The following is a 27,617-nucleotide window of genomic DNA, read 5'->3' as shown; positions in this document are numbered from 1 at the left end:
TCTCTGCTATAGTGACAGTTTCCTGCAAGGTGACCCACTAAGTTGCAGTGCTAATTATTTCATTTGAGTTTTTTAGTTTGGGTTTTGTTGGCGTTCTCTCTAGCAGCCATTCAGAAAAACTTTGGAAACTGTTTCCCCCCATCTGCTGTTATCTCTGAAGCATAAAGTTTCTTTCCTGTATAATGAGAAAGAATTTTTCAATCTTTGTCCTTATACATAATCATCTTTTCTTTTTTTTCCCCTTCTTAGCCTGTTTCAGTACTGCATAAGACCCTACCTGGAATAGTTGAAGTTTACCTCTTTTTAGTTAGTTGCCTTCACATTCAAATTGATATATAATTTGAATGTTGTTTCTAGAAAACAACTTCAAATTTATGTAAATGGATAGGTATTGTTCCGAGTTTTGCTATATAAGAGTCATTTATATATAAGAGTTATGCTATATAAATCATTTAGTGAAAGTAGTTTGCCATTTTCTGATAATGTTTCCCTTCTTTTTGTGGTTCATTTGTTATATGTATCTGTTGTATTTTTAACATTAATCTAAGGGTTTTTATATATGCCAAGTTCTAAACATTATAGAATTCTTTGTGGTTTTTGTGCCCCAACAAGCAAAGATAATCTTAGGCCTTGAATTTACACTTTTGTAATCTGGATTTAGGTTAGGGATTAAGTGAAGGGTGCTTAATGAATAGGACCTACAAATTACTATACATTGGTTTGAGAAAGTACTCCCATCTTTCTTGTGAGTCTATTTTTCTTCTTATTGCTTTGAAATGAAAACTTTTCTGTAAATATATGAAGTGCAATATAGAACAGCCATACTGGGAAAGAAGGAACTGATGGAGAAGTTAGTAAAACCAGATTCTTTACTATTTTGGAGACTTATTGTTTGTTTTCCCTGAAACTTGAACTATTTCAGAATAATTCTTGGAAGAATCCTTAAGGAGCAAGAGACACAGTATCCTGTTGACTCCCCCCGCATTTTATATAAGTGTGTATGTGTGTGTGTTTGTGTGTGTATTTAACTATTGAGAAAACTTAATAATTAGTCAAGTAATGTAACTTTCAATGGGATAGATCCAGTTTCAGTTCTAAGAATACCAGATTGGGGCTGGCGTTGTAGCTCAGTGGTAGAGCACTTGCCTAGCATTTATGAGGTACTAGGGATAGATTCTCAACACCACAGATACATAAATTTTTTTTTAAAAAATGTCTGTCATCAACTAAAAAAAAAATTTTTTTTAAAGAAAAAGAGTACCAGATTGGATGGTCATAAAGAAATCTCCTCCAGGAATTTAATCTGTAATCTGGCTACAAATAAATACATACCCAGAGAAAATTTTCATATTGTATTTTAAAACCATGTTAGTCTGTTTTTGTTTTGAATAGAGTTTTTGCATGAGAATCATTATTTTGCTCCTAGTAGTTATTTTCCCAACTTTCTAGGCCTTTAGTCTCTATAATGATTCTGAAGTTTTTTAAGAATAAATGACCTGGGCTGGGGATGTGGCTCAAGCGGTGCTCACCTGGCATGCATGCGGCTCAGGTTCGATCCTCAGCACCACATACAAACAAAGATGTTGTGTCTGCTGAAAACTAAAAATAAATATTAGAAATTCTCTCTCTAAAAAAAAAATAATAAATGACCTATAGCTTATATTTTTTGTTATCTTTGAATTGTTGTATCATGTAGGCCTGTGAGAGAGAAATATGCTAGACTTAAATAATTATTTTTGTGATTCATTTTTTAAAAAATACAAAATAATTTTAAAAATTTCCCCCTGCAAATGGTAAGCTGAAATCCATATTACATTGGGAAGCAGTTTCTCTTCCTGAAGATGAATTTTTATTTCTCTATCCTAATACCCAACATCAATTAGTATTAGTTATAAATAAATAAATAAATAAGACCAGATGCTCAGGTCTTGCAAAGTCAGTGTGGTGCAGAAAGTGATAAGGAAGGAGGGCTCCAATATTGACCTAAAATATTTTAATCAAGGAACTCCAGACACTTCACCCATATTTTAGATATGTAGACTTATCATATGTGGTCTTAATTTAGCAGTAAAATTTTGAATATTGCTAAAAATAAAATACTATAGAAGTTAGTACATATTTGGGGAACCGGATTTTTTTGGGGGGGTATAGTTATTAGCTCAAAAGTGAAAACTTGAAGTTTAATGAAAACCAATCTCCCTTCTTCATCATCAAAATTGGTTTAGAAGGCTTGTTTCTGTTACATATAAAATAGGGCATACAAAAAGACAGCAGTTATACTTTAAAAAATACTGAAATATGAAGGTAAGGAGAAAATGTCTGAAAGGGGATGTTTAAAATGAAACAATTTCTTTAAAACAAGGGAATGAAGATTTCTGCAAGTTGCTTTAAACATTAGCATTATGTTTCTCACTCAAGAAATTACATCAGCAAATAATCTTCTGAGTGCAGTTACTTGGGTGGCACCAATATGAACAATTGTTTCAGTTGTTGCCTGGCTCCCTGCTCTACCAGCAGTCTGGAACTGTGCTTGTTATTATGGGAGCTCATGTGACAGTGATGCTTGGTTTGTTCATTTAGCTTGTCAAAACAATTTAATATAGGTGGAAAGAATGAATGGGTAGGATAGCTGTCAGCTCTAGTTTATACTAAAGGTAATGAATTCTACAATTGGGATAGTGTATTAAGGACCCAGGAATATCCAGTCTGATAATACTAGAAAGAAGGTTTTAAAAAAGTAATGCTGGCCAATCAGTTCTTAATCTTATTTGATGGTTTATTGCTACTCTTTCTAAATATTTTATCATTGTCTTCACAATAATTTGATTGATGGCTGCTAATATTTAAATAATATAAGTTCCTATTATTTTACATTCAGATATAATTAGTTCTAGTACCTAGTCCATTTCAAAAATCCCCAGTTAATAGAAATACCACCATAGATCTTTGGAGAAGAAAATAATTTCAGAAGCTTTCCAATTTTTTAAAAACACATTTGTGTAGTATAATGAATAGAACCTGAGGTTTGAACCAACTCTTTTTTTGTATTTGAATTTCAGGGAGATATTAAATTTTTCTGAGTGTCTTAATCTGTAAAATAACTCAACAGGGTTTATTTGGTTTGGTACTGGGGATTGATCTCAAGGGTGCTTTGCCACTAAGCTACATCCTCAGCCCTTTTTATTTTGAGACATGATCTTGGTAAATTGCTCGGGCTGGCCTTAAATGTGGGGTCCTCTTGCTTCAGCCTTCCAAGTCCCTGGGATGAAAAGCATGTGTCTGCTACTGTGCCCGGCATCACAGGACTTTTTTTTTCTCTTTTCTATTTTTTTCCACCCCTCCCTCCCTTTTTAAAAGAATTAAATGAAGTGAAGCAACCAGTTAGTAAATAGGAAACACTTGGCAACTATTAATTTTAAAAAACCCATTCGTATTGATCTATATGCTTCTGCTAGTTTTAATGTATATTTTGTTATTTTAAAAAGTCTTATAAAAGTAAAATACTGTACTTCTCTGAGATAACTTGATTGTAGGTAGAACAAATTGACAAATTATTAAGCTCCAAATTATTTGGTTGGATTTTTTCTCTTCTTAGTGATAATCTTTTCTCATGTACCTATATTTCTGATCTTAAACATTTCAGACTGGGGTATAGCTCAGTAGTAGTGTTCTACCTTGCATGTACAAGGCCCCTTGGTTTAATCCCCAGAACCACAGAACAACAACAAAAACAGATTTAATCCAGGTTATTAGAACCCTTAAAATAAACAATTTGCGGGCTGGTGTTGTGGCTCAGCAGTAGAGCACTTGCCTAGCACCTGCGAGGCCCTGGGTTCGACCTCAGCACCACAAAAAAATAAAGTAAAGGTATTGTGTCCAACTACAACTAAAAAATAAATATTAAACAATTTGCAAAAAGGATAAAAAATTTTAATAAATCATAAAATAGCATCTTAGGTGATTTCATGGCAAAATTAGAGATTCAGTAATCTAGCATTCTCAAGGGAAATTGTAGGTGTAGTTTTTTTTTTTAATAATTGCAGAATGACACAATGTCTTTATTTATTTTTTTATGTGTTGCTAAGAATCAAACCCAGTGCCTTATGCATGCTAAGCAAGTGCTCTACCACTGAATCCCACCTCAGCCCATTTGTAGGTTTTATTTATTTTTTAGTTGTAGTTGGCATAATATCTTTATTCATTTGTTTTTATGTGGTGCTGAGGATCGAACCCAGGGCCTCGCATGTGCTGCTAGGTGAGCGCTCTACAACTGAGCTACTACCTCTCCAGCCCCTAGTTGTAGATTTTTGAGGAGGAAGAAATATTACTGTTTCCCCCTCTCCTCCTTTCTTTTTTTTTTTTTTAAGTTGTGCTGTAAATAACTTTTTTGCAGCTTTATCATGATGAGCTTTTATGAGTTATTTTTAAGAATCAAAATAGTGCTAATTTTGACCTTTGCAAATTGGTCATTGTGCTTGAATTGTATTTGAGACTCAGAGGTCCAGTTCCCAATTCTTACCTTTCTTGTAAGTCATTGGCATTTCTTTTATCCCGGGGAAATGCTAACTGCTTGTTAAGGTATAACACCTGAGCATATAAACTGCCTGCCTGCGCACACATTTTTTTGGCAGAGGGGGCAGAGAGGAATTGCATCCATAAATTCATTCAATAAATAGATATTGAACAAGCCACTATGCTAGGTTATCAGATGCTAAAGAGAGAATGCAAAACCATTTTGTCACTTCCTTTTCATGAGCACAAGCCTCCAAAGGCTTATTCTTTGGGGATAAAATTCAGTATATGTTGCTTGTGATTACATGCTATATGAAAGAGGCATGTACTATACATAGTTTATACAAAAACATAAAGGGGGTAGGGTGGGAATGATTGAATCCTAGATTAAAGGGCTGTGAGGGAAGATATCATCAAGGAAATGATAGTGTTAGGGTTGAATTGAAGGACTGGGAATTAACTAAATAGAAAATGTTGATAGCATATATATAGCAGGAAGAGCATATATGAAAACCTGAGATGGGAAGGAGTATGACTTGCTGGAGAATGGAAAAAGTAGTGTAGCAAGAAATTAGGCTAAAGGGTTGGAGAAGTGCCTCTTGGTCACAGGGATTTGCAATTTTATCCTAAAGTCTGTAGAAAGATATTTCAGGTTTTAAACAAGTTTACAAAGTTAGAACTCCAACTGTGTGACATATTCTGCTTCCAGAATTGTTTAGAATATGCGAAATTGTATTTCTAAGAATTAATAGGCATATTGTAGGATTGATTGCATGGGTGTTAAAAATATTCCCGCATCCATACAATGTGGAAAACAGACTGTACAAGGGTACAATTTGTAGAAAAAATTAGTATAAGATGATTATTACAGGGATCCAGCAGGAAGGGGGATAGCTTAAGAAAGGATAGGGCAGTTGAGAAAAACTAAATTAAATTACTTTTAAGTAATTACTTTTTAAGTTTTTAAGTTTAAGTTTTCAGCAGAAAGAATTTACAAGCTTTACATACTTTAAAACATTTTTTGAAAACATGGAAATGTAGGTATGAAACAGAAACAACCTTGACATAGACTTTAAATTATAAGTAACAATGTAGAATATTTGTGCTACCCTTTATTTTATATCTAGTGGTAATTTCTGGCTAAAGTTACATTCCAGTTGAGAGAAAACATTTCACAATTGAAGTTGCAGTATTATTTTAAATTATATAAGGATTTTGCGAAAGCTGTATGAATTATTCAGACTTAAACTTCCCAATAAGTTTTAATGTTCAGTTCTATACTACATTATCTTGTATAATGTATGCTCCCAAGATTCCAAGTGGCTTACTGTATATATTTTTCAATAGTTCTAAACTGTGGGTGGTAAATAAGCAAACTTAAATAAACAGATTTAATTTTTACAGCTCATCATTAGAGTTTTGAGTGCTCTTGCCTACAGTCTGTAATGCACATTTCCAAGCTTAGGGTCTTTTTTTTTTTTTTTTTTTTTTTTTTTAACAGATTCTTATGGTCTTCAGCATTTAAAGAAACATGTAAATTGAACTATGAATTTTTTCATGTTTATGAACTCAATCCTTAGGTTGGCCTTCTGATAATGGTCTTACTATGGTTGAAACTAGTAGCTTGGGCACACACACAGAGTTGGGTCTTTCTATGGTATACTGTCAATGCACCAAATTTCCCTCCTTTAATAAGATCACGACTATTCCTCTTATTGTAAGGTCTAGATAGCAAGAGCCTTGTTTCTGATTTCATCATACACTGTGTTGTGTGATAGGGCATTCACATATTTGTTAAAATGTAAGCAAATGTTTAGAAAATATGCATAGTAATTGCTAAGATGAAAATGAATGTTATATATTGTTGAAGATAGGATTACTTTAAAAGACGATTAAATAGGAAGATTATATATTAAAAATTTTAAAATATCACATAATGTAGTTCATGTAGTTATTAATCTAATTTGATTGAATTAACTTTTCACAATTTCTTTTAAGATTTTGTTGGTTCAGCCATACTAAAGTTTCAGAAGGTTTAGGTCAACAAGTGACCTAGATTTTTATTGTTTCTAAATTTTCTTTAAATTGATACACTTAAGAACATATGGTAAACAAGATTTTTAAATCCCCTTTGTTAGTAAATAGAAAACCAGACAAGCTGATTAAAAAAAACACACACACTACAAAACATCAGATATTTTGAAATTTTTGATTGAAACAACAGAAACTGTCCTTTCAAATGGATAGTTGAGCTTGTAATAATGTAAGACTAATCTCCAAAGTTTAAAAACTGAAAACTAAAAACTGGAGTAGGGAAAGTATAAATGGACACTAAAATACTTTTCAGCAATAGTTGCCAATTTTGTTGACCCTGAGGCATGGTTTTAGTATCTGTCTGAGGGTAGGTGAAATCTTGAGCCTAAGCAGAAATTGGAACTGATATCTAATAAAGTCAGTGTTCTTGAAGAGTTACAACATTAATGAAAGAACATACCAGAGAAAAGTTTAGTTTCTGAGACAGGGAAAAGAGCTCTAAGACAAAATTTCTGAGTCAGTTGAAAAAAGTTTATGCTGAGAATTCATAGCCAAGAACATGCAACATGTGTGAGATTCAAATTTAAACTCGTTGATGGAGTTATGGTGGACAAATAATATCTCTGAGGCACTAGACCTAAATAAATAGGTTCAGAGCCTGTGTACAGGGATATATCAACAACTGAGAATATATGGGATTCCAACAGACAAATCACAGTTTAAACTACCCCCTCGTCCAGTATTGTAAGTCATATGAAGAAACCACCATGAATAAGTGTCAGCTGCCAAAACCTTTGGCAAAATTAGATCCCTATTTACCTCAAATAAAATGACATTGAATCGAGCTTCTGTATTTTAACTAGGTATAGTTGTGAACACATGTATTTTCAGTTAACAGAAGCTTAGGCAGGAGAATCACTTGAGCCCAGGTGTTACAAGACAGCTTCAGTAATATAGTGAAACCCATGTCTACTCGCCACCAAGCTAAATATCTTTAAAAAGAGATGAGGCAGGAGGATCACAGGTTCAAAGCCAGCCTCAGCAATGGCGAAGCACTTAGCAACTCAGTGAGGCCCTATCTCTAAATAAAATACAAAATAAGGCTGGGGATGTGGCTCAGTGGTCAAGTGCCCCTGAGTTCAATCCCTGGTACAAAAAAAGCAAAAGAGTTAAATTAAAACATTGATGCTGTTGGGAGTGGTAGTGCAGCGAATACTTGATTTTATAATGAAATGAAAAATGCATTGAAATTAAATACTAATTGAGAATTACCACTTTCCTCCATAATTTGACCTTTCAGATGCTTGGACTTGTCCTTTGGCTATCTCTTCTTTGGGAAATACATGATTTCAGTGATAACTAAGGGTGCAGTAGCTGTGCTGCTATGAATCTCAGTCTCAGTGGGCAGGGAATGTGACTTTTGTTGTTAGAGGGCACAGCCTTTTGCTGGACAGTTAGAATAAATGTAATAAAAGGATGTGAAAGTGGGTTTTTGTGGAGCTTTGAGAGAGGAAGTCAGTCTTGCAGTTATATTTTGAGATGGAGCAAGATCTAAAGAGAGAAAGTTCCAAGGAGGATGCTGGGAAAAAACTTGTCTGTTCACAAAGCAGGAATAAAGTGGAGGTTGGAAGAGATCATTGCAACTGATTGGCACGGCTAATTGAAAATTCCGCGTGTAGAGTTACTGCTGAGTGAGGGAAGGACAAATCTCTCTCTCCTAGGCATTTGGAGCTTGTGAGATGGCCAGAGAATTCCTCTCCTACTGAAAGGTTTAATGTATCTAGCCCTTTTCAGTTTGGGGCTTTTTTGTTGCCGTCCACACACCCCCACCACCCCTTTTTTTCCCCTTTCTTTTTCTCTGTTTGCTTTTGATGCTAATGGGGAGAGTAGGGAAAGGAGTGGTGGGTTGAGTTCCCTTAATCTATCCCTGTCATAGATATTTTTAGTGACAGACTGACTGCTTGACCCTATGTTTTATTTTCTTTTGGATGTCCAAATATATACCCAAGTTCTCATAGACATATAGGATCAGTTGGAAGTGTCTGGCATATGATTATCTATCCCTTGTTCCTGGAGCAGGGGCTGAGACCCTGCCATATATCCTTTGCACCCCTCCTGCCTTTGAAGTTTAATTAATAATAATAGGAGGGGCTAGAGTTATGGCTCACTGGTTGAGCACTTCCCTGGTATGTGTGAGGCCTGGATTTGCTTTTCAGCACCACAAATAAATAAATAAATAAATAATCCATCAACAACTAAAAAATATTTTTTAAAAATAATAATAATAGGGAAGAGGTAATATGCAGGTTAAGTATAATAACGGAAATTAGTGGATAAGGAGGTAGATCTGAGAACATTGTCAAAGTAGCTGAAAGAAAAGCTTAAAGAGAGAAGTTAAATGATAGGATAGGATAAGGTCACACATTCTCATTCTCTCTCTCTCTTACACACACACACACACACACACACACACACACACCTATAAAGAAGAGAAGGAAAAAGGGGTGAAGCATATTCAAAGAGATAATAATTGAGAATTTTCCAGACTTTTAAAAAGACAAATACTTAGAACTTTGGTTAAAAAGCTCAATAGGTTCATTATATATAAATAATACTAGATGCACGGTGGAGAGGTTACAGTAGAGAAAAGGAGTCATCAGAGAGTAAACATAACCTACAACTAATGACATTTATACTAACAACTATGGTAGAAACCAGAATAAGCATTAAACAATATCTTGAAAATGTTGAAAGAAAATAAACTAGCCTAGAATTCTGCATCCAAATTAACTATCATTCAAGAATGAGAATGAAATAAACTTTTCATATGACTAGGATTCTTCTACTAATAGATGTTCACTGATAGGATTTTGAGAAATAGATTTCAAAAAAAGAAAGCTGAACTCAGAGAAAAGAAGTAGGAATAAAATGGAATGGTGAGCAAAGATATATGGTAAATATAAGTAAGCATATAATGTTTAATTGATAATTATAAAAGTGATTACTTAGGGAATAATGAGGTAGTATTAAAATATTAGGGGGAAATGTATAAAATGAGGGTGGGGCAATTGGAATAGCAATTTTTTGTGATATCTAAATTATACCTCAGTAAAATTGTTTAATATGTGTTACTTGGGGGGAAATGTTCAATAAAATAATATGCTGTCTTTATATTATTTCAAATAACATACTTTAAATTAAAACTCTTAATAGTATTCTGATAGGGTTTGTTTTTATTTCATTGAGACAATGGTGTCTCAATGAAACAAGCCCAAACTGATCTTGAACTCTTGAAGTAATTCTCCCACTTTGGCTTTCCTAATAACTGGGACTATTAGGCACACACCACTGTACCCAGCATATTCCAGTGGTTTTAATTGACTTACGCTGTAATTTCCATATTTTAAAAGTTAACTCTCCCTCATGGGAAAATGGCCAAGATGATTTCAAAGATTATATTGGAGAGAATACAGCAGAAATTGTCTTACTAGGGCTGCAGTATTTTAAAGCTGGGAACAGACAGACCATTGAAATAAAATGTAGAGTCCAGAAATAAAACTGTACTTAATATGGGAAACTGGTGGTGGCCAGGAGACGATTGTTCATTGGGTCAGGGTCGGGGGATTGGTTGACGATATAGAAAAAAGTAACAACCAATCCCTCTTTTACCTAGAGAAATAAATTCCTCAACAAGTAGATCCCCCAAATATGGCAAACAAAACGAACTGATATTTTAAAAAGGAAAAGAAGAAAAATCATGACCTCAATGTTTAGAACTGATGACACAACCCATCTCCCACATAGTAAAAGATGTTGTAATGTAACTTTAATTCAGTCTGTCTGCAAGTCAAAAGACATCAATAAGCAAGGTGAAAATACAAACCACAAATTGAGAAAAGATATTTGTAATTCATAAAACCAATAAAAGATTGGTGTCAGAATAAATGAAGAACTCTTACAAATCAGACAAAGAAACTTGAAATTTGTCTTCTGTGGGCAGCTCACAGAAGAGGAATCCTAAGTAGTTTGGAAAGAAAACAAGATTGCTCAATAATGACGGAAGGATATAATTTTACACTCATCAGAGTGACAAAAAAGTTAATCCCTAATACTATCAAGTTGTTGAGTATTCCATACCAGAAGTATGTTTTAGTCCATTCAGGCTGCTGTAATAAAATATTTTGGATAGGGTCAATTTGTAAATAATGGAAGTCTATTTCTTACATTCTGGAGCCTAAGAAGTTCACAATCAAGGCACCAGCCTGTTCAGTGTGTCTCTGCTTTGGATGCTGCCTTTTGCTGCACTCTCTCATGGCAAAAGGAGCTATGGGATTAACTGGCTCCCTTAAGGGCTCTTGATGAGGTCACTAAGCCCTCCTATCATCATCTTTGGGGTTAGCATTTCAATATGAACCACTCAGACAGCAGAAATATAGGATTACAAAGGAAACTGTATTAAAAGTTATCAAAGTTTTAAAAAAGTTATGACACAGCAGGCATCTAATGCATGGTGAATCCAGTAGTAAGTCTAATAACTATCATTTCAAATTAATGATTTTTGAACAAATTAATGAATGATTTTTGAACAATCTGTAACCACTTGTTATGTGACCCGAAAATATCTAGGTCTGTTGGTGACAAAATTCACAGGTCATGCTGAATGTCATTAGTTGTTTACATTTGTAATTAAAGGGTTTGTTAAATTTTAATTCAAGATTAAAAAATAAAGATTTATTTTCATACAAGTTTATGAGCCTACTTTAAATGAATCTTGGACTACACATTAAGAAATACTATTTTAAGGCCTGGGGTTGTAGCTTAGTAGTAGAGCACTTGCCTAGCTTATGCGAGGCCCTGGGTTTGATCCTCAGTACTGCATAAAGATAAGTAAAATAAAGGTATTGTGTCTATCTACAATTGAAAACAGAAAAGAAAAGAAAGAAACATATTCTATTGACAGTTATATATACATGCTCAAGAAAATTAATGTTGCAACATTGTTGCAGTATTAGCAACAAATAAGATTCCTCAGTAGGTGATTACACAAATTATGATATATTCAGGTGTTTCATATGATATATAAAACCCCAGATGGCTTAATTCAGGATAGTGGTAATACAAGGGTAAAGAGTAGGAATAAGGAGGGCAAGCTACTCACAGGGGGGGTCTTTAAGCTAAATCTATAATGTTGGATTATTTAACAATACAACAGACATTATTTTATGCATGTTAAGACAGAGTTTCAATTTTAATTCTCAGAACAATTTAGTTTGTCAAGGGACAAATAAATTAAATGATTTTCTCCTACTTTATCTGAGATAAGAAATTATTCCTGTGAAGTATCAAGTATTTTAAACATCTGATGAAAGCATACCTGTGAGTTTCCGTAAGTTTCACAACAATTCTGTGAGTGTTGTTATATATTCATAAAGAAAATTCTAATTAATGCAAAGATAGAACTGTAATTTTTATTTGAATCTGTCTCCAAAACCTACACCCCTCCATGTCATTAAATTGATTGTCTCTAGCAATTGACAACCAATTTTGAAAATTAAAAGTTAACTGTACCTTATAAGATGAGATTGTGTCCGAGGCAGAAATTAACAGTAGAGACACTAAAATAATCTCAAGCATGACTTTATAATCCAAAATTTTCTTAAGCACACCTTAACCTGATTGAACCTAGAGGCACTTAACCAGTGAGCCACTTTCCCAACCCTTCTTTGTATTTTTATTTAGAAACAGGGTCTAAGTTGCTGAGGGCATTGCTAAATTGTTGAGGCTGACTGATTCTCCTGCCTCAGCCTGCTATGAGGCCCCGTGGCTTTACAGGCCTGCATCACCCTGCCCAGCTGTTCTCTTACTGTTAAGACAGACTAATAACTGTTATTAGTAATGTTAGTGTTTCTGTTTTATTTTAATGCTGTTGATCAAGATTTAGCACATACTTAGCATTTAACTCTGTGACATGTGTTTGTTTTATCATTTTAAACTACATTCTGTTTTGTTTTTTGATTTTAGGATCGAAAGTTAACAAAATCTGAAAGGCAGAGATTTAAAGAAGAGGCTGAAATGTTAAAGGGTCTTCAGCATCCCAATATTGTTCGATTCTATGATTCCTGGGAATCCACAGTAAAAGGAAAGAAGTGCATTGTTTTGGTGACTGAGCTTATGACATCTGGAACACTTAAAACGTAAGTCCATCAGTATTATAAAAGTTGACCAAGAAGTGTGAGAGGATTTGATTTTTCTTATTTTAATCCTTATATTAAGGAAGGAACAATCCTCCCAAACATTATTATACTTGCATATTTTGTATCCACAGAGTTCTATGATATATAAAAGTGAATTGATAATTATTTATTGGTAACTATTGAAATGCGAAGTTATTGCAGAATAAACCTAGTTATTTTAAGTCATTCATTGATGGTGTTTCTAAAACTGAAGTGCCAGAAATCAGATGTTAAGATAGCCCTCTAGTGGTTAAAATGAGAATGAAATTTATTGGAGAAGTGCCTTAACCCCTACCTTTTTGAGTACTGGGGATTGAACTCAGGGACACTCAACCACTGAGCCACATCCCCAGCCTTATTTTGTATTTTAGTTAGAGACAGGGTCTCACTGAGTTGCTTAGCACCTCACTTTTGCTGAGGCTGGCTTTGAATTTACAATCCTCCTGTCTTAGCCTCCCAAGCCACTGGAATTACAGGCGTGCACCATGCCTGGCTACAAAGGCCCACATTTAAAAATCACTTTCATACTGTTTTTTTTTTTTTTCTTCTTCTTTTTTTTGCTACAGCTATGCAACTGTTATATCAGCTGAAAATTATACTATGCAATATCACTCAAGATTACTTTTAATTTGATGTCTGGTAGTGTCAGAAATTAAAGGTAGAATAGCTAGACCTGTCATCCCTCACAGGGAAACAGCATGCAAAATTCCATATTACCCATTGCAAATAACTTTAGGTAAGAGTTGGTCTCTTAATCTATTTGTACTGAGGATCATATTGTAAATTATGTGGTATTAGTTTGTTATAGAGAAACTGAGTTATATATATATACACACATATATCTTGTATTACTTTTTATTTAATACTACTGAACTGATTAATTCCAGATCTTTTTTTTAAATTGGACTTTATTTTGTTCATTTATTAATATGTGGTGCTGAGAATCGAACCCAGTGCCTCACACATGCCAGGCAAGCGTTCTACTACTGAGCCACAACCCCAGTTCCAATTCCAGATCTTTGAAACACAGTTTATATCATCTTTTATGGTTACTTGCATGTGGCCTTGAATATTCTAGATTAATATGTTGAAAAGCCAAACAGATTTTCTCCCCCTGAAAATTCTTAATATCTTCAACCAACTTCTCTGACTTTTGTTTTATGGCAACATCTTTTTCCTACTCATCCAGACTTCTTGTTAATCACATAACTCTTTCTTCCACTGGACTGTATCACCTAACATTGGATCTAAAACTTGATAAATATTTGAATGAATTTAACAACAGTGGCTGGGTGCAGTGGCGTACTCTTGTAATGCCAACAGCTCAGGAGGCTGAGGCAGGGGAATTGCAAGTTCAAAGCTAGCCTCAGCAAAAGTGAGGTGCTAAGCAACTCAGTGAGACCCTAACTCTAGATAAAATACAAAAAAGGGCTGGGAGGGTGGGATGTCTCAATGGTTAAGTGCCCCTGAGTTTAATCTCTGGTAAACACACACACACACACAAATAGTGGAGTAATTGTATGTATGTCTATATCTTGAGATTCTTTTCATTGATATAGATGCCTATTCAATGGTAGAATATAAGGCATGCCTAAGAGTACCCAACAATGGTTTACTTGTTTAAAACACCATGTTGAGACACTTGGGGTAATGCATTGAGCTGAGCACCTGTGGAATGGATGACCTCCACCAATAAACTAAAATGTAAAATATAATATATATATGCTGTTTCAATACATACCCCAAGCTTCAAAAGAAAAGGGTAACCTCCAGATGAAAAGCAAAGAGAAGATAACTCGGAGCCAAATCAGAAGCTGATGTCTCAGTGGTCTATTGGGATTTCATACCAGACATTGATGCTTAAGGAGTTTTACTAGGGTTTTAATGTCCATTTAAGGACAAAAAGTCTTAGAAATCAGTAGAGAAGGGAGCTGGAACTTGGCTTGTGTCAAAAACAAACAAACAAAAACTCTAAATTCACTAATACACAAAGAGGAGAACTCAGCCAGTGAAAACTACAAAGAATTTTGCCCCTCTGCCCAAGATTGTGGATAAGAGGGGAGTCTATGAAAAATAGAAATTTGTATTTCTTTTTCCCCATTTGCCTCTCTGCATGCTACCAATATTTGAGTTATTGTATATTCTACCACTTCATATGTAAATGGTTCTATGATATGCTTATAGTACCTGGCTGGTGCAGGAAACCCCAGCCAAAGAATGCATATCATATTGATCCAGAACACAAAAAACCTCCCAGGTTAATTTTTATAGTTCACTGGTCCCACCATCCATGGACAAAACAGTTTCCAAAGAAAATGATCTCACAATAAAAGTATAAATCACACCAATAAAGATGAACATACAGAATGATACAGTAGCATTGCAGCAATTAAAGATACCATGGACAAAAATAAAAGTAATGATAAAATAAGTATTTATATAAGGATGTCAGTGAAGATATATGAAAGTTTATAAAGTATAAAAAGAAGGCATGGAAGCCATAAGGAGATAATAAAAAGAAGGCATAGAAGCCATAAGGATTTCATTAAAGCGGGGGGAGTACAAACATAATTGAAAAAGATCAGAAGAACTTCTAAAATAAGAAAAAAATCATTAAAATTAAAAATTCAGGGTTTAGCAACAGTAAATTAGTAAACAGTGAAAAGCAACAGTAAATAAGAGTAACAGAAATCCGAATACAAAGAAAGCAGAAAAAGAGAATGAGGTGGATTTTTTTGAGTAACCACCTTAGTGTTTGCCATTCTGATTCTACTAATTTACACTTCTACCAACAGTATATAAGGAGTCTCTCTATTCACATACTTGCCTGCATTTGGATCTTTTGTCTTTGATAATAGCCACTCTAACTTGAGCAAGGTGATACCTCATTGTGGTTTTGATTTGCACTTCCCTACTGATTAACAGTACTAAGATGTTTTTGTTGGTTTGTTGGATATTGGGGATTGAACCTAAGGGCACTTGACCCCTGAACTACATCTCCAGTTTTTTTTATTTTTTATTTTGAGACAGTGTCTCACTAAATTGTTGAGGTTCTTGATAAGGCCCTGAGGCTGGCCTCAAACTTGTGATTCTCCTGTGTCAACCGCCTGCGTCACTGGAATTACAGGTGTGCACCACTGTGCCTGGCAATATTGAATATTTTTTCAAATAGCTGTTGACTATTTGTATGTCTTTTGAGAAATGCCTGTATAAGTTTATTGCTTTTTTGGGGGGCGAGGGGTGGTTACTGGGAATTGGACCCAGGACACCTTACCACTGGGCTACCCTCCCCATTCTTTTTATTTTTTATTTGAGATAGGTCCTTACTAAGTTACTTAGGGCCTCACTAAGTTTCTGAGACTGGCCTTGAACTTGTGATACTCCTGCCTCAGCCTCCTGAATCTGTTAGGATCATAGGTGTGCGCTGCCCTGCCTGGCAATTCCCTATTTTTTTTTTTTTAATTTGTCCTTTTTAGATATACATTACAGTAGAGTGTATTTTGACATACATACATGGAGTATGACTTACTCTAAATAAGATCTCATTCTTGCAGTTGTACATGATGTGGAGTTATACTAGTCGGTATTCAAATATGAACATAGGAAAGTTATGTCCAGTTTATTCTACTGTCTTTCATATTGTATTCCTCTTCTCTTCATTTCCCTTTGTCTTATCCATTGGCAGTTGCCTATATTTTAATCAGAATCTTTTCGACGGGAGTGTGGGGGGGTTATTGTGTTAATTTCTCAAATAGTTGGAAATTAAACCCTTAACAGATCTATAGTTTGCAATATCTTTTCCCATTCTGTAGGTTTCCTATTTATTTTGTTGATTATTACCTTTGCTGTGCAAAAGCTTTTGTTTGATGTATCATCTGTGTTTTTCTTCTAGTGGTTTCATGGTTTCAGGTCTTACATATAAGTCTTTAATCATTTTGAGTTTATTTATATGAGGTACTATGGATTGAACCCAAGACCTCACACATGGCAGACAAGTGCTCTGTCACTAGGCCACAGCTCCAGCCCCCTTGATTTTATTCTTCTGTATGTAGATATCCAATTTTCCCAGCAATTTTTACCGAAGACTGTACTTACTCCAGTGCTTGTTCTTAGCACTTTGTCAAAAATAGCTTGGCTATAGATGTGTGGGTTTTCTTTTAGGCTATTTCTCTTCCATTGTTTTGTGTGTCTATATTTATACCAGTAGCATGCTTTTTTGATTATTGTACCTTTGTAATATGTTTTGAAGTCACATAGTATAATGCCCCCTGCTTTGTTCTCTTTGCTCTAGATTGCTTTGGCTCTTCAGAGGGTGTGTGTGTGTTTACATAAAATTTTAAGATTTTTTCCCTAGTTCTTTGAAAAATATCATTGATATTTTGATAGTGATTGTATAATATAGTGATTGCTTTGAGTATGCGGACATTTTAACAAAGTTGATATTCCCAATTCAGGAACAAAGGCTGTTTTTCCAATATTTTGTGTTGTCTCTTCAGTTTCTTTCATCAATGCTTTGTAGTTTTCAGTGTGTAGTTTCGTTGTCATTTCTTTGGGTATATCAGATTTCAAGGCTTTGTTTTTGTAGTAATTGTAAGTGAAATTATGTTGTTGAATTCTTTTTTCAGATAATTCAGTGTTTGTGTATAAAAATGCTGCTTTTTTTAATATGTTGATTGTTTTCTGCAACTTTGCCAAATTCATTTATTAGTTTTAATGCGGTTTTTTAGAGTCTTTGGGGCTTTCTAGGTCTAAGTTCATGCCATCTGCAAATAATGATAATCTGACTTCTTCCTTTTCAATTTGGATACTCTTTTTCTTTCTTTGGTTTGGTTTCCATATCTGGGACTTCCCATACTAGGTTGAATAAAAGTGGAAGTGGGCATCCTTCTTTTATTACAGGTCTTAGAATGTTTTCAGCTTTTCCCCATTCAATATGATTTTAGGTGTGGACTTTTTATATGTAACCCTTATTAGGTTGAGGTATAATGCTTCTATTCCTAATTTGTTCAGAGTTCTTAAATATGAAAGGAAGTCAGTTTTATCAAATGCCTTTTCTATATCTACTGAGATGATCATATGGTTTTTGTTCTTCATTTTGTTGATATGGTGTATCACGTTTATTGATTTATGTATGTTGACATGTCCTTGAATCCCTGGGATGAATCCCAATTGAACATGATCTGTCTCGGTAAAGTGTATATGATTCAGCAGGAATTTGTCCATTTTGTCTATGTTATTAAATTTGTTGTGTGTTCCTAGTAGTCTTTTATGATCTTTGCATTTTTTAAAATATTTTTTTAGTTGTCAATGGACCTTTATTTATTTATATGCGGTGCTGAGAATCAAACCCAGGGCCTCACATATGCTAGGCAAGCATGCTACCACTGAGCCACATGACTCTAGCCCATAATCCTTTGTATTACTGTGTCAGTGTAATAACTCCTTTTTGTTCTGACTTTTGCTGTTGTTTAGTCTTTTTTTTTTTAATCTCTCTAGAGTTTATCAGTTTGGTTTATTTTTGTTTTTTTATTTCGATAGTACTGGGGATTGAACTCTGGACAGTCTACCACTAAGTTATATCCTCAGCTCCTTTAATTTTAAAGACAGGGTCTCATTAAGTTGCCGGAGTTGCCCTCAAACTTTAGATCCTTTTTTCTTGCCTTCCTAAGTCAGTAGGATTATATGTGCACCAGCACACCCAACTGGTTTATATTTAAAAAACAAAACAAAACAATTTTTTTTATTAATCTTTAATTTTTTTGTCTTTATTTCATTTATTTCTGTTCTTCATAGTTTCTTCTACTTGTTTTTGGTTTGGTTCTTGTTTTGTTTAGTTCCTTGAGGTATAGGTTTTTAATTTGCGATCTTTCCACATTTTTGATGTAGGCATTGATTTATATAAATGTACCTCTTAATACTGCTTTTGCTACATCTGATACATTTTGGTATGTTATGTCCATTTTCGTTTATTTCAAGACATTTTAAATTTTCTTTTTAATTTCTACCTACTAATTGTTCAGAAGTACGTTAGTTTCCATGTTTTTGTATAGTTTCCAAAGTTCTTTTTGTTTTTGAGTTCTAGTTTTACTGCATTGTAGCTGAAAGAAATACTCGGATTTTAATTTTTTTAAACAGTTGAAACTTTTTTGTGTGGCCTACTATATGATGTATCCTGGAGAATGTTCCAGGCTATTTAAGAGAATGTGTACTCTGGTCTTAAGGTGAAGTTTAACTTTGCTGTTTCTTTGATTTTCTGCCTGTATGTTATGTCTATTGCCGAAAAGTTTGGTGTTGAATTTTTCTTCTATGTTGTTAAAGTGTCCTCCCCCCCTTTAGGTATATTAATATGTGCTTTATGTTTAGGTGCTCTGATATTGGATGCATATGTATTTATAATATTTTAATGTATTTTTAATCTGTAAAATCTACCTTCTGTTAGTTTTTCCAAAAAAATTTTTTTAGTTGTAGTTGGACACGATACCTTTATTTTCTTATTTATTTACTTATTTATTTTATGTGGTACTGAGGATCGAACCCAGCACCTCACATATGCTAGGCGAGTGACAGCCCTTTTTGTCAGTGTAATAACTCCTTGCAAATGAAATAGAATTTCATTTTAGTTCCACTGGTAGCTTTTCAGGTTTTTTTCAAAAATTGAATTATTACTGTAGAGATCGCATTTATATTCTTAACTCTTCACAATTTAGTGTTCATACTGTACATTTTCATGTAAAATATAAAAAAAACCTTTACATAATTCATTCTTATTCCTTTTGATTCTTGTTCTTGATACTGTGATTTTCATATAATGCACTTACATATTTTAAAGGCCCTCCCAAAGTGTTGGAGATTTTCCTTTAAGTAGTCTAATATATTTTAAAGATTGTAAGAGGAAAATCTAATCTTGTATGTTTAACATTATTAGTGCTCTTCATTTTCCCCCTTTATGTTTCCAATAAAATGTGCATCAGAATGCATTCCCCAGACTGTATCTTATCTGCAATGGGTAGCATTAGAAATTTCTATTCCTTTCTGCTAGCGTTGCCTGGGTTGCATAGACTGTGTCTCAAATATACGTATTTCAAAGGTCAACTAGAGATTTGGGCAGAGAGAGAATATGCAGAATCTGCTTCTACTTTTTGGAATTTTCTCCTTTCAAGATTTCTACTGTCAATAGAACTTTCTGAGGTGATGGAAATTTCCTAATATATGCATTGTCTAAAAGTGTACCAGTTGTTACATGTGGTTTTTGAGTATTTGAAATATGGCTATTGAAACTGAGAAATAGAATTTTTTATTTTAGTTACTCTGCATTTAAATGTAAATTGTCTCATTTGGATAGTGGATACTTTCTTGAGCAGACTGTCCTGGGCAGAGTTCTGGTGGACAACAATGTGCTTGATGCTGCGGATCCTAAACTGTCTTTTCTTAACTTGATTTTAGCTGACCTTATAGTCATACTGGGACCTTCTCTCCAGTGAAAAGGTATAGAAAGTAGGAATCTCAAGCATTGCTTTTCCTCATCCTTGATTGAATTCACCTCCAAATTGTGACTGAGTTTGATTGCTCTTCAACACGATCAAATCATTGTTTTGTATATTTTTTACTAGAATTTATGAATACATTTACAACAATTAGGAGCTGCTTCATTACCAGAAGTAGAACTCTACCTCTTAGTCATTTTAATAGGCAGAACTAACTTTAAGGAATTCATTTTTGTGTTTTGTTATTAAGATTTTCTTTCCAACTGCTAATTAAATATTTTGTTCTCTAAAATAGTTGGTTATTGCTAATGCTGATACAGCCAACTTGATCTCCTATTCGTTTACAAAAAAGTTAGTTACCTAATACTGTAGCTGTTCAGATGAAAAAGTACTTAGAAGAATTATTTTTCTGTTTTTTAATAGAATTTTTATTGCAAACTCTTTAACCTTTCTCAAAGTATCGCTAACCAGGTTACTGAATCTTAATATTCTAAATTTGATATTCCCATCTCAAGTATGCTAGAATTTAATGGAATTCTTCAAAGCAACACTCATATCATTGATAACCTTTTTGGTATACTTTCCTTTTCCAGATACCTGAAAAGGTTTAAAGTGATGAAGATCAAAGTTCTAAGAAGCTGGTGCCGGCAGATCCTTAAAGGACTTCAGTTTCTTCACACTCGAACTCCACCTATTATTCACCGGGATCTTAAATGTGACAATATCTTTATCACTGGCCCTACGGGCTCAGTTAAGATTGGAGACCTTGGCCTGGCAACCTTGAAGCGAGCTTCTTTTGCCAAGAGTGTGATAGGTATGTTTCAAGTGTACCTTGGAGCCTGTCTAGCCTTCTGACATTACTTCTGTTTAGACACCTGACCCTGTCATATTTTCTGACATGAAATAAACCTTCAGAAATTTATAGCTTGAACCTAGAAGGTGATCATTTCTACTTATGAGATGTGGAGTTTCTGTATATTTATGCTTTTATAATCATTTTTAAGATTATTGGTGTTTTGTAAATTACATGGGGGGAAGTAAGGTGAACTTTGTTGACAAAACCTCATGTATCAACCTTATTGAATCATTCTCTCAATACTTAATATTTTGTGTACTATTTATATAGTATGTCTAGTATATCACTTTCTTTGTTAATGAAATGAAATATAGTTTGACATAAAAAATGTACATTGGGTATGTATTTGAAAAGACCTGTCTTTTTAAAACTTTACTTAAATATATGAAAATATGACAGTTTATTCTGAAAAGTTGATTTTATATATTATTTTCTAACTTCCACTCTTCCAAAATTACAAGTATCCAAAGTAGATTTTTCAACCTTAGTACTATGGACATTTGGGGTTGGGAAATTGTTGTAAGGAACTGTCTTGTGCATTTTAGGATTATTTATCAGCATCCTTCTGCTTTTTACCCACAAAATACCAGCAGTAACACCTTCTGTCCACCTACCCCTAGTTGTTATAATAAAAAATGTTTGTAGACATTGATCTTTGGGGGGAAAAACTGTTCCTTCTTGAGGATAAATGATCTAAAGAATAAGGCTATCCTTTCAAACTTTTAATCACGTGTTAGTCATAATTGAAAAAAAATATGTTTTGAGCTCTCTGAAGCAATTATCATAATTTAACTTGAAACCTTCATAGACATTTTATTTCACACCACACAAAAAGGTCATAATAGTGAAAAAGAAATTAACTGATTATTAAGCAGGTTGAATCCTAAGTATTAATAGGAAAGGCAAATTACTGATGTAATTTGCTCACAACAGTGTGCTCCTTGGAATGTTAGTAACTAGGATTTGAAATGCTATTTTTACATTTTCTTATAATAATTAACATGATGAATGGAAAAAAGTTATTTGAAGCTGATTTCCTTTTTGCCGTCTTCACCAGAAATCCCTGGCCCAAGATAATTATTTTCTTTGTTTTTACCTAATGGAAGACTTAATTATTCAAAAGCATTGCCAAACCTAGTCCTGTGGGATTACACACTCTTGCCCATAAACCAGTCTGTATTTGAGTTCTATATTTGTGCATGCATATATTTTGGGTTTTTTTTTTTTTTTTTTTTTTTTTTGCCTCTAGGATGTCCCTCACTCTATTTCCTGTATCTGCAGTATGTTTGTATACTGCAGGTTTAATGGTAAGTATGTGAAATAAAGGGCTCCAGTGAGTGACCTTTATAATCAATTGCATTTTATTTTATTATCTTTAAAAATGTATTGAACATTGGTTTTTCACTGCAAGGCCTCCTTTAAAAGTGAAAATGATTAGGTGTAGTGTTAATGACATGAGACTTATCTGTAAATGTTCACTTTACAGTTACGTACAGTAGGGGGCAGACAAATACTTAATCTTTTTTAATCCATCATATATAAGTAGAAGCCATTATATCTGCTTTGTTCCCTGCTAGTTTCTTACCACTTCCTTCCATTTATTTTCTGTATGTTATATTAGTTTATCTCTTAGCCAAGACTGTGCTCTGACATTGAATTATAGGGATCCATTTTAAACCATACATAAATAATCAGTTATTGACCCTGTTATGTTTCTTATAAAGGCCTTACAGTGGAAGATCTTCTATGAGATATTGGATGGAATAGACTGAATAAGAAGATGTCCTTCCTCTTTTTCCTCTCCCAATTTCTTCTCTCTCACAGGTCAACTCCAGTGCTTCTTCCCCTTGGTGAGTAACAACTGCGCCTTCTGCTTGTATTGAGTCTGAATTGTTCTTTTAATTTAAGGTACTCCAGAGTTCATGGCCCCTGAAATGTATGAGGAGAAATATGATGAGTCCGTTGATGTTTATGCTTTTGGGATGTGCATGCTTGAGATGGCTACATCTGAATATCCATACTCAGAATGCCAAAATGCTGCGCAGATCTACCGTCGAGTGACCAGTGTAAGTCTTTCTAACTGTTAAAGGTACCCAAGCTCTATAACATCCAACCATGCCAAAGGGAACAGTAGAACAAAGTATACCAAATAAGATTTTGGGAGGGGGAAGTGTTGAGGTATGTGCAGGCATGTGAGGGCAAAGATAAAAGAACTACTAATTTATTCTATTCCTCCTTGCATTCTCTTAAAACTTTATTGTGAGACATACTTTTTTTTCAATTTTATTTTTTACTTTTAGGAGAACACAATATCTTTATTTTACATTTACGTGGTGCTGAGGATCGAACCCAGTGCCTCATGCATGCTAGCTGTGCACTCTACCACTGAGCCACGAACCCAGCCCCCAACATACTTTATTTTTAAAACCATACTCTCATCACCTACTTTGCAATCCCCTATTAATTCATCTGAGCTCTCATTCCCTCCTACTGCATACATAGCTTAGTGCTTTGTCAGATTAATTTGTTCACAGATTTTTCTCTGAATGGCTTGATTCAGTATGTTAATTTATTAAATTGCATATGACTACTCACAATAATTAAGGTATAAATTAATAGCTTATTATGGTTTAAATTATCCATGATAGTTCATGTATGCTGACAGATTATTTCTTTGAGCTATCCAGTTAAAACCTGAAATCTAGTTGTTTAGGGCTTATCATTTCGTTTTACCAGTTATGTACTTCATCATCTCTAAAAAGATATAGTTCTCTTCTAACATACCCATATTATACCAGAAAAAAATAACATTAATTTTTGGATCATATACCCTAAATGTATTCAGATATTTTTCCCATTGTTTCAGTGATATCTATTTAGAGTTCATCTTTAAAATAGGTTCCATCAAGGCTCACAGAAGATATTTTGTTGTGTTTTAGCCTGTTACCTTCATTTTCTGTATGCCATTAATTCACTGAAGAATTATTTTGAGGAATGTCATAATTCTGAATTTATCTGTTTGCTTCTTACAGTTTAACTTTTATTCTTTTCTCCATATTTCTATAAAGAGAAGTTTGTCTTAAAATAGTCATGTCAGTGATGTAAAACTAAGTTTTTTCCTTTTATTGGCATTTACTTGAGTATACAGTGTAGTTTTCTAGAGTCTATATGAAATTGCAGAAGTTGTCATAGATACATTTGTCTTCTATTAAACCATACATTAAAAAGAAAAGCAAAAAGCTTTTTTTAGTTTGGAAAATATTGGAGTTTAAAATTTTAAATGTTTTATATTATAACATACTTTCACACAATTTCTAAGTTTTAACTTCTAACATGGTAAATATCATTAGTTACAACACACAAAAATCTGCGGGATCCCCAATAATTTTATGAGTGCAAAGCATTAACAGAAGTTTTGAGAGCTGCTATTCAAAAAGCCGTGACAAAATTTAGGCTAGACAAGAACAACTAAAAAGAGGAAAGATTTATTTTGGTTCAGGGTTTCAGGAGATTCTTTCCATGGTCAGCTGGCTCCAAAGCAGAAACATGGCAGAAGAGCATGGAGGAGGAAAGCTACCCAGCTCACAGTAGCCAGAAGCAGAGAGAAGAAGGGATCTGAAAAAGAAAAACCTTTCTAGGGCCTGCCCCTAGTAAACTGCTTCCTCCAACTAGTTTCTACCTCCCTGTAGTCTGTTCTGCTATTCATAGATTAATGCATTGCTTGCTTCCTTACCTGATTGAGTGGTAGCTAGATAGATATACAGAAACATAAATACATGCTAGAGATGGAATACAGGGTTGCTTTACCATTAAGCTGCATCCCCAGCACTTTTTTTTGGTACTGGGGATTGAACCCAGGGGCACTTACTTTACTACTGAGCTACATCCCCAGTCCTTTTTCAAAGGGACCAGGGGTCGGGAGGTGAGAAGTGCTGGGGAGTGGCATTGGCCAAATTATATTATTGTGTGCATATATGAATATTTAAAAACAAATCACAGGGCTGGGGTTGTGGCTCCAGAGGTAGAGCACTCGCTTGGTATGAGTGAGGCACTGGGTTCCATCCTCAGCACCACATAAAGTAAAATAAATACATTATGTTCACCTATAACTAAAAAACAAATATTAAAAAAGAAAAACAAATCACAGCATTATGTACAACTATAATGCACCCCTTCAAAAAAAAAGAATCCCTCTAGCCCCCCCACCTCACCCCCAACCCTTGCCCCAGACAAAAGATGAAGACTAACAAAAGATGATATTAAGAATTTTATGCTGGACATTGTGACTCATGCCTATAATTCCAGCTACTGAAGAAGCTGAAGTGGGAGGATCACAAGTTCCAGGCCAGCCTGAGTTATTTAATAAGACCCTGACTCAAAATTTTAAGAAGATAGGGGATATAGCATAGTGGTCTAAGGCCTTGGCTTCAATTAAAAAAAAAAGGAATTTAATTTATACTGGTTTTGATATAAGCAACCCGGAAGATTTTTTTGTTTTATTTGTTTTGTATTGGGGATTGAACCCAATGGCACTTAACCACAATACCAAAAAGAGATAGCAAGAAAGTTCAACCAGTTTAAGCTTGATGAAAATATAAATTCATAACATAAAATACTTCTGTGTAAGATAACACACAGTAGGAAGTAAGTTAGATGTGAAATCAGATTTTGGCAATGAGAATAAATAAGGCTTGCACCTAAGAGGTATTCTAAATGAATAACTCAGGTAGTTAAAGATGAATAACATATATTCCCTGTCCTCAGGACACTAATATGGAAGATAAATGTATAAACATAGTGAGTACTTTAATGAAGATAGCCACTAAGAACATTGGAAACAAAATGCTTAACTCTACTATGCATTAGAAAGGGAGAAATAGTCATAAGAGTAAGAGGCTATTCTAAAAATGACAATAGTATGAATGCTGTAGTTTCAAACACCACCATAGAATACCTGAAGGAAAGGCAAATTGATCAAACAGAGTGAGGTGTTATCTTGTGATTAGAAGGGAAAGATACGAACCAATCATGATGTTACATTCCTGTAATCTCAGCTACTCAGGAGACTGAGTCAGGAGAATTACAAGTTGGAGACCAGCCTGAGCAACTTAGTGAGACCTTGTCTCTATTGAAAAGGGATTTGGGGGGCTGGGGATGTGGCTCAAGCGGTAGCGCGCTCACCTGGTATGCGTGCGACCCGGGTTCGATCCTCAGCACCACATACCAACAAAGATGTTGTGTCTGCCGAGAACTAAAAAATAAATATTAAAAATTCTCTCTCTCTCTCTCTCTCTCTCTCTCTCTCTCTCTCTCTCTCTCTCCTCTCACTCTCTCTTTAAAAAAAAAAAAAAAGGGATTTGGGTTGTGGCACAGTTGTAGAGCACTTACCTAGCATGAGCAAGGCCCAGTACCATTAAAAAAAAAAAAAATCTATCACTAAGATTTCCCCTAATTTAAATCTTGTCTCCTGTCAGAGCAAAGGTTTAGATATCACTAATTAGGAGGTAAACTTGTAACTCTCCATATATATTTTTTGCTGTTATTATGTTATTTTGTTTTAAATATGACCTTAGATTTTTGGAAGGAAAAAGGAAGAAACAAGTTGAAATTATGACAGTGGGAGGCTGGGGTAACTAATTGATACAGGAATGTCTAGGTTTCAGTGAGATCTGGAGCCTGATATAATGGACATGATAAAGAAAGGAGGTTTTTGTTGTTTTTTCTCTTTGAGATGAGGGTCAGGTATTATGACGTTTTGGGGGGACAAAATATTAGCTTTACCATCTGCCTATCCCCCGGTGTAGTGGAACATGCCTATAATCCCAGCAGCTCAGTAGGCTGGCACAAGGGGATCATGAGTTCAAAACTAGCCTTAGCAACATCAAGGCACTAAGCAACTCAGTGAGACCCTGTCTCTAAGTAAAATACAAAATAGGGCTGGGATGTGGCTCAATGGTAGAGTGCCCCTTAATTCAATCCCAATACCACCCACTCCAAAAATAAAATCTTAGCTTCACATCCCTGCTTCGCTTGTGTTGTCTTGAACAAGTTAACTCCCTTACAGATTGCTTACCTTATACTGCTACTGATAATAGTTCCTGGTTATTTTTTGTGAAATATGAGTAAAGTTGTCTTCTAAGGTATAGACTAAAAAAAGAAAAATGTTTTTTAAGGATTAATAATAAAGTCTTAAAATAATGTTATGGATTTTGATCTACTCAGGAAATAATAATCATTGAGAAACAGCACCAAGCTCCAGAATTCCTCTTTAGTGTTGGTAAACACTGTTGTATAAATCATTCATTGTTTGTACTCATTTATGTGTATGTAAGGAGAAAAGACCAAGTTATCACTTATTTCTTAACAAACTGTAGTAGCTTATATGCTTCCTTAGTTCTCAGAATTCTATATTCTCAGTTCTGTGTACTAAGGTTTGAAGAGTGGAATATAGTAAGCTATGTATACAGTTGAGTTAGGCTTCACAGAAGAAAAATTAAT

At 34.4% G+C, this 27,617-nt stretch overlaps 1 protein-coding gene across 25 annotated transcripts in view; it reads left to right on the top strand.

Moving 5' to 3' along the window:
• Wnk1 (WNK lysine deficient protein kinase 1) overlaps positions 1-27,617 on the top strand; it is a 134,403-nt gene that overhangs the window by 38,015 nt on the left and 68,771 nt on the right. For all 25 annotated transcript variants that reach the window (XM_040281208.2, XM_021732150.3, XM_005333974.4 and 22 more), the window contains exons 2-4: positions 12,568-12,740; positions 20,857-21,077; positions 23,028-23,185. In XM_040281208.2, coding sequence (XP_040137142.2) covers positions 12,568-12,740; positions 20,857-21,077; positions 23,028-23,185 — 552 coding nt within the window. The remainder of the gene's footprint in view (positions 1-12,567; positions 12,741-20,856; positions 21,078-23,027; positions 23,186-27,617) is intronic.

The sequence above is a fragment of the Ictidomys tridecemlineatus genome, chromosome 6 (genome assembly GCF_052094955.1).
Source record: "Ictidomys tridecemlineatus isolate mIctTri1 chromosome 6, mIctTri1.hap1, whole genome shotgun sequence".
NCBI classification, from domain to species: Eukaryota; Metazoa; Chordata; class Mammalia; order Rodentia; family Sciuridae; genus Ictidomys; species Ictidomys tridecemlineatus.
The sequence above is the reverse complement of the archived record's forward strand: the minus strand, read 5'-3'. Positions and strand labels throughout refer to the sequence as shown.